The sequence below is a fragment of the Ostrinia furnacalis genome, unplaced genomic scaffold, assembly GCF_004193835.3.
Source record: "Ostrinia furnacalis isolate ACB-3 unplaced genomic scaffold, ASM419383v2 OfSCF2409, whole genome shotgun sequence".
NCBI classification, from domain to species: domain Eukaryota; kingdom Metazoa; phylum Arthropoda; class Insecta; order Lepidoptera; family Crambidae; genus Ostrinia; species Ostrinia furnacalis.
This window is the reverse complement of record NW_021132648.1, coordinates 1037067-1044725: the sequence shown is the minus strand read 5'-3', so window position 1 is coordinate 1044725 and position 7659 is coordinate 1037067. Positions and strand designations below refer to the sequence as shown.

Genomic DNA, 7659 nt, shown 5'->3' with positions numbered 1-7659 from the left:
CCATCATCACGAAAAAAAATAAAAACTTTTTAATGACATACTTATGTCAGTTAAATCCCACAATGTAAGTTCATATTGAAATAATACGAGCAACGAGAGGTGATCATATCGCACAGTTACTAAATTAAATACATAATTTAACTGTTATCTTTTTACAAATTCCCTATTGGTGCAGATAATACATATAGTGCTTCGTTGTCTCCTGCGCAAAACAAAACTCTTAGCAAGTTTATCTCTTCTGAGAATTCATTGTGGACCCAGTATCGCATTGAGTTCATAATAGCATATAGATAGATAATATAGCTACACTCGCACGCTCTTCCGCTCCCAACCAAGCGGTTTTGGCGCGCTATAGTTTATCTAAAGGTCTAAAGTCAGAAAAACCCAACATGAATTATCAAAATACATCCATATTTTGATTTGCGCTCTCATTTAAAAGTTTTGCTCATACAGACAGGCACAGGCAGCCATCATACCATTTGTAGTACGCGACTGAAATGGACGTGCGAATCTGAGCAATTATTCATGAATTATAAATTTATTTGGATTCGTAAATTATAAATTTATGAATTGTAAATTTTAATAATTGACATGAGGTTATTTGTGTAGTATAGTGTAGTAGTGTGCACTTGCGTGTCATCTTTCAAGAAGCTATTCAATATAGGCAATGCTTGGGTACGTAAATCACTTGTGTTGATTGTGTTAATAATTTTGCAGTGTCTGCTTATAGTGTCCGCGCCAATAAACACCGGCAAACAAAGTTTGATAAAAATTTACTCATAGTGATTGAACCATCTCAGCTTAGGCTGAGTTGCACCACCTAACTTTAACCGTAACTATAACGTTAACCGGTGTTTTAGTATGGAATTTGACAGATTTTTGACGCAACCCAGTCTTAGTTCTGTGTACTTTTATCAATAGTTCTGTCACAATGTTACTCTTTATTTGTTTTATTAATTTCCGTCTTATATTAAAGAATGAATGTGATAACAAAATGTGTCTAAACGTTTACGTGTGGAAATATAACAATCAGATAATTATAAACTATTTTATTAATAAGAGAGAATTAAGCTTTTGGCATTGCATCGTCTACAAATATTTACTTTAAAGCAGCCCTATTTTGTGTTATATTGTGTTAAATAATCAACATTTATTAGGTGATGTGCTTCCACATCATCACTTAAAAACCCGTTTCAGGACTTCAATATATAAATATTACTTACTATAAACTATACTAAAGATTACTATAAAGTAATCAGCATCTCATGGTGTTACCTCGTCGAACATAGATAGCACAACAGACAATACTTTATCGTTTTAAAACCGCCCCTATTGTAACAACATAAGAAGCAACAACGTTTAGCTTAATGTGCTCTACGGATTAAGCCGACAAATTGTAATGGCGCAAGTACACTTTGCGGGAAATTGTCCAAGTCGAAGCACTAGCCCGCGCACACCGAACTCCGAAGTATGGGCGACGCACGCGAAGAGAGAGAAGAGAGTAACCGAGATGGTGTTCACACTATTACGTCTTGGCACTTCCCGCATAATGTACTTGCGCCATAAGATACAAGGCACAATTTAGGCAGTCTAAAATCTATAAGTCTTGAAGGTCGTCGGTGTGTTCACCGCGATGTGTGATTGGAAATTTAAATTGAGTCCCAAGTCTCAACAACGTAGCTTATTTTATTGATCGAGTAATATTGTCAGACGCATATGTATGTTGCGCACGCGCATACATCTGAATAAAAGTGCATCGAACGTAAATCTTATGAAATCATTGCGGAATTTGCTGCAGAACATAAATTCGAGTGGTTCGTTGTTCAGTAAAATAAAACTACTGCATACTGTTTACTCTATTTGCTAAATAAAAATTTCCTGTTTTAATAAAATATTTAGTTTTACGATAGGTATATTTTATACATCTTTGCGAAAGAGTTAACCGTTTAATATAACTTCTATTTTAATCTTTGACCTTTATTTTACCGTTATCAATTTCCGGTCCCTTGGCTTATTGACGGATGAATAAGATGAACTTTTAACTCCTAACAAAAGTGTGTGTGTCTAACAAAACTTTGTTTTTTATTGAAAAAAAGTCTGAATCGTACCTTTTTTAATTTTACTTTATTAATGTGCTTTGGCTTATGTTTTTGAGTTTAAAAAGATTTTTGTGTTCTGATTTTTCCTGTTTTAAGTTTATGTTTTATTATGAAAAATGCATTTTTCCATAACAAAAATTGGTATTTTCTAAGGATTGTTTATTGTTGATTTGTGTTTAAAGTATGTTTTGCCATAAGCCAATTTTCCCTTCCTGACCGCCATTTCTTTTTTCTATGTTATGTTTTGTTTTGTCGTAGCTATGAGTCACCAGGAGTCAGCCGACGCTGATCGTCACTTCCACGGACAGCCTTCGGAACCGGACGGAGACCACGGGCCACGCGACTTGCCGTATCCGGACGGTGAGTCATGTCTGTCGATACTTTTTTAGGACGCCTGAAACACTAACGCCGGATTGCCAAATCCCAATACAAATCCGTCCATCAACTGTCTTTTAATATGTTGGCGATCAAATATCCATAATTTTCGATGCTTTTACACTTTCACATTGTTTTAATATTATAAACAATATGAAAATTAATGTTATAAACAATATGAAAAGTAAAAACATCGAAAACTGTGATATCTATTTCGACCAAAAACAGATATAAATTTGACAGTTGACGAACGGATTGAGATTGGAATTGATTATAGAAATCAGCGCATCTAAGCGTTTTTCTATGGCGTTACCTACTGTTCATGGCGTGGCAATGTAAGCTTAGCGTACAAATACTTACGCTTCTTAGGCTGAGTTGCATCACCTAACTTTGACCGTAACTATAACGATAACTGATGTTTTTTGTATGAAGTTTGAATTATTTTTTTTCAAAGTCAAAGTAAGATGGTGCAACCCAGCCTTAGTCTTATTTCCTTTAAAGGTGAAACAATTTTTACAAACGTTTATGATACAATACTGCTACTAAGTTAGCCCGGTGCGAAATCAATTTTAACATTAATTGTTCACATCACAATTTTCTGAAAATACGGCACGGGATTTTTATTTTATGAAAATACGATCATAAACACTTTTTTGTCAACAACAAACAGACGGGATCGAACTCGCGCTCACTGACATAGTAGTGAAATTTTCAGCCACTACGCCAAATCGGTCATAATATGGATCACAAAATTATCTACTACTTTGCTACGCGATACGCGAGGAGATTGGCCTTGACGCGATCACAGCTTTGTGACGTGGGTCTTCTTATCAGCAAGTCATACCTACTAATGAATGACTTTTGCTGAACTTATTGCTTTAGAACGCGACACAAACGTAGAAGCCAGTATTTAGTCAACATAATATTTGTCTTGGGTCAAAACATTTTAGTCAAGACTCTTGTTAATTCTTAAAAATTCTAGAATCCTAAAAATTTAACGTCACTTCTTCATGATCACTACTCAAGTTAATAAGGAGTTTGTCAGAGTGATCAGAAATCATAAGATGTTAATTCCGTTCCAGATTCCAATTTACCTCAAGACGAACTGGCGACTCAAGACCAGGGTGAACAAAAAGAAACTTCTTGGTACGGGAAAAGCAGTTGTTTTCTGCCTACGAGTTTCTTTGATCTACAATCCAACATAGACTTTTTGAACGAGTGCTGCCCTCTAAGTATTCAAGTGGTCGATTGCAAAGAGCATCCCTGGTATTATAAGAAATATAACTTGTCCTACACACAAGAAAACAAATTAAACATGGATAATAATTCCAGTGAAAACTTACATAATCCAATTACCATAGATCTAACTGATTATACGTGCGACGGTTTTCTAAATAAAAATGAAATGGTTAATATACCCCATAATATTATATGCCAATCAAAAAATGTTGATAAGAAACGTAAAATTGTTCAAACAAAAAACATTTCATGTAAACGATATAAAAGCGATGCAGATTTAGCTCTTAGTCAAGCAAACGTATCTAAATTAGATTATAATTATAAACATAATACTGGTTTGATAGGTTTAAAAGTCGTATCATCTGAGCAACTTAACAATATATCATCGAGCGCAAATACAAATAAAACCAAATTCACCAAAGTGCCAAAACCGAGTAAATGCAAAACGGCCAAAGCTCGACCAAAGCCTAAACCAATAGAAAAAAATGAAACCATTACCTCTGCTTTAAAACTTTTAAGAAATTTAGGGACTACAATTCACACTGTAACTAATATAAACACTGAGAGTAGTGGAGCAAACCCAACCAATGGCAATGCAAGCAAAATAGGCTTTCTGAAGACTACAACATGTGCTAAGCCTAAATCAAAAGAAAAAAATGAAACTTTTACCTCAGCTTCAGAAACTTTGGGGACTACAGTTCAACAGGTGGTTAATAAAAACCTCGAGAATGAAAGAAACCCAACCAGTAGAAATGAAAACATAAGCCTACCTATTCTTCCCGCTACTATAACATGTGCTAAGCCTAAACCAAGAGCAAAAAATGAAGCTGTCGTAACCGTTTCATTAGCAGAAACGTTGGGGACTACAATACAACCGGTGGTTATTAAAAACCCCGAGAATGGAAGAGACCCAACTAGTAGAAATGCAAGCATAAGCCTACCTGTTCTTCCTGCTACTATAACATGTACTAAGCCTAAACCAAAAGCAAAAAATGAAACTGTTACCACAGCTTCAGAAACGTTGCGGACTATAATACAACCGGTGGTTAATAGAAACCTTGAAAATGAAAGAAACCCAACCAGTAGAAATACAAGCATAAGTCTGCCTATTCTTCCTGCCACTATAACATGTGCTAAGCCTAAACCAAAAACAAGAAATGAAACTGTTACCGCAGCTTCAGAAACTTTCCGGACTACAGTTCAACCGGTGGTTAATAAAAACCCTGAAAATGAAAGAAACCCAACCAGTAAAAATGCAAACATAAACCTGCCTATTGTTCCTGCTACTATAACATGTGTTACTCCTAAACTAAAAGAAAAAAATAAAACTAATACTTCATCTTCAGGAACTTTGGGGACTACAGTTCAACCGGCAGTTAATAAAACCCCTGAGAATAAAAGTAACTCAACTACTGGAAATGCACGCCTGCCTGTTCTTCCTGCTACTGTAACCTGTTCTAAGCTTAAACCAAAAGAAAAAAAAAATAATATTACCGCAGCTTCAGAAACTTTGCGGACTAGAGTTGAACCGGTGATTATTAAAAACCCTGAAAATGGAAGAAACCCAACCAGTAGAAATGCAAACATAAGCCTGCCTGTTCTCCCTGCTACTACAACTTGTACTAAGCCTAGCCCAAATGAAAAAAAATATTACATTACCTCAGCTTCTGAAAGTTTAGGCCTTTTAGGCACTATAGTTCAACCTATGGACAATAAGAACTTAGAAAACAGAGCAAACCCAACCAATGGAAATGTCAGAATTAGCAATAATGAAACTCCTGTATCTCCAAGTAATTCAGCAGTTAAGTCACGTCAAAATAATATTTTTAAGAGAAAAAAACAAAAAAATATGCCTACTATATCTCCAGTTTACATAGCACATTACAAAAAATATTTGGAACTTAATCATTCAAGTGCTTCATTGATTAAAAATAATCTTAATGAACAATCGAAGAATAATTTAATTAAACAAACAACCCCTACGAGTATCGTAGAGAGAGATTCGACTAATGTAGTTGCTGCAAGTGGCTCATTTAGATCCAATTCTCCAATATTACCATGCAATAGTAATTCAGAACTTAAGCAACTACTAAGAAAAGATATCCGGTATACTAAAGTCGCAAAAGACATAAATGCACACTCGATGAAACCAACTGTTACAAATAATGTAGTTTATAAAAATGAAAATATTATTATTACAGTGCCAAGCAATTCCAAAAATTCTCAGAAGCAGCCGCTGCCAAGTGAATTAGATAAATTGACAAAAGGAAATGGTGATGATAATGATGTGAACAATATTGAAGCATCTAAAACAACTCTCCATAGTGCAATGTCTAATGATAATATGAATTCTATTACTAAAGAGAGGATGAATCCAGCTAATAAATTTAAGTTAACACCTTCAAAGAAAACCGATCTGACAAATTCTGATAAACATATTTATGACAATAATAACGCAATGTCAGCCACTTCCAACAATCAGTATCACACACATAATGGAGCTCGAAAACCTAGCTTAATAAATCATAACAGCAACATCATTCATAAGTCTACTTGCAAGTCAAAATCTTCCAACAGATCCAAGACTCTGCCCGTTCCCAATTCCCCTATAGTTGATGTTAATAAAATTGCAAAGTCTACCAGCACTATGAAACACCCAGGCAACTTGTTTGACATACAGGAGCAAAAAACCGGCTCTAACATGAATGAGAGCATTAGAGCAAATATGAATACGAATGATAGCGCAATTAATGGACAGGCTATTTATCAGCAGAACTTTGCTACAACTGTTACAAATATACAAGTGCCAAATCAGGGATTGCAACCAGGAAAGATTTCTAAAACCGAGCCCTCAAACAAGAATTCTGCAGCTCCAGCAAATAATAAAACTCCTGTATCTGTGAACATGCTAAACCAACCGAAATTTTATAGCCATGATATTACAGTAAATGGATCCCCGAATAACTTTACACGCAATCACACAAATGTCACTCAATCAGCTGTAAATATAGGATATCCACATATACCTTACACTGGAGGGCATCCCATTTCACACCTTCCAAATCCGTCTTATCCACCGCCCCCTCTGCAGTACCCACCGCCCCCTCTGCAGTGCCCCCCGTCCCCTCTGCAGTGCCCCCCGCCCCCTCTGCAGTGCCCCCCGCCCCCTCTGCAGTGCCCACCGCCGCCGCCACCGCCGCCGCCTCCAACTCCACACGTTACGTCGCTGCCACCGCCGCCATTACCTCCTCAGCACCTACTAACGTCACTCCAGCCTCTGTGGTTCACACATCCCCCTCCACCTATACCAGATCAATATCAAAACAAAAACCAACCACAAATCTATGGCAACAAACCTGTTGGAGAAATCGAGAAAAATGAAACGAATCTGCCCAGAGACGTTAACACTATTGGGAGTCGTAATGTGCCCACAATATTAAAACGTAATGATGTAATTATTACTCCTATAAACAACAACAATTTAACATTTGAAAACCAGCATGTAGAAGCGAAAGTTGCTGATACAACTTTGAAACAGTCAACGAATAGTAGCAATGTATTACTTCGTAATGGTGATAATATGCCTAATATTGATAAAAGTAAAACATCGAAACCTGGCCCTCTTTGCATGAAGAATAAGACAGGACCTTTCGCCGTCAAAAAAATGTGTCTCGACCCAAACACAATGGCACAGTCACATGGTCCTCAGCCAAATAGAGGCTACTCTCCGGCGCTAAGTCCGGAAAATGAAATATTGGCAAGACTACAGGCACAAATGAACCCAATGTTATTTCCCAATGCTGACACAAATACACCCACAAATTCTAGAGCGCCAAAAAGCTTTAAAGGCCAAGCAAAGAAATCTGCTAGGAAATGTGAAAATACGTGCAAGTCACCTAAATCGTTAAACGATATCGTCAACATGAGACAAGAGTATGAAATTTAG

General features: G+C 36.5%; 1 protein-coding gene across 1 annotated transcript; it reads left to right on the top strand.

Annotated features, from left to right (window-relative positions):
* The first annotated feature begins 389 nt into the window (after nucleotides 1–389).
* Nucleotides 390–7659, top strand: LOC114355447 (probable serine/threonine-protein kinase nek3). The gene is made up of 3 exons (XM_028308288.1): nucleotides 390–675; nucleotides 2358–2459; nucleotides 3557–7659. Exons 2-3 carry the CDS (start codon nucleotides 2360–2362, stop codon nucleotides 7657–7659), a joined length of 4203 nt encoding a protein of 1400 aa, XP_028164089.1. The 5' UTR covers nucleotides 390–675; nucleotides 2358–2359.

Coding starts and splice junctions, on each gene's coding strand:
- LOC114355447 (XM_028308288.1), top strand. CDS start 2,360: ATGAGTCACCAGGAGTCAGCCGACGCTGATCGTCACTTCCACGGACAG. Junction 2,460..3,556: donor CGACTTGCCGTATCCGGACG/GTGAGTCATGTC, acceptor ATTCCGTTCCAG/ATTCCAATTTACCTCAAGAC.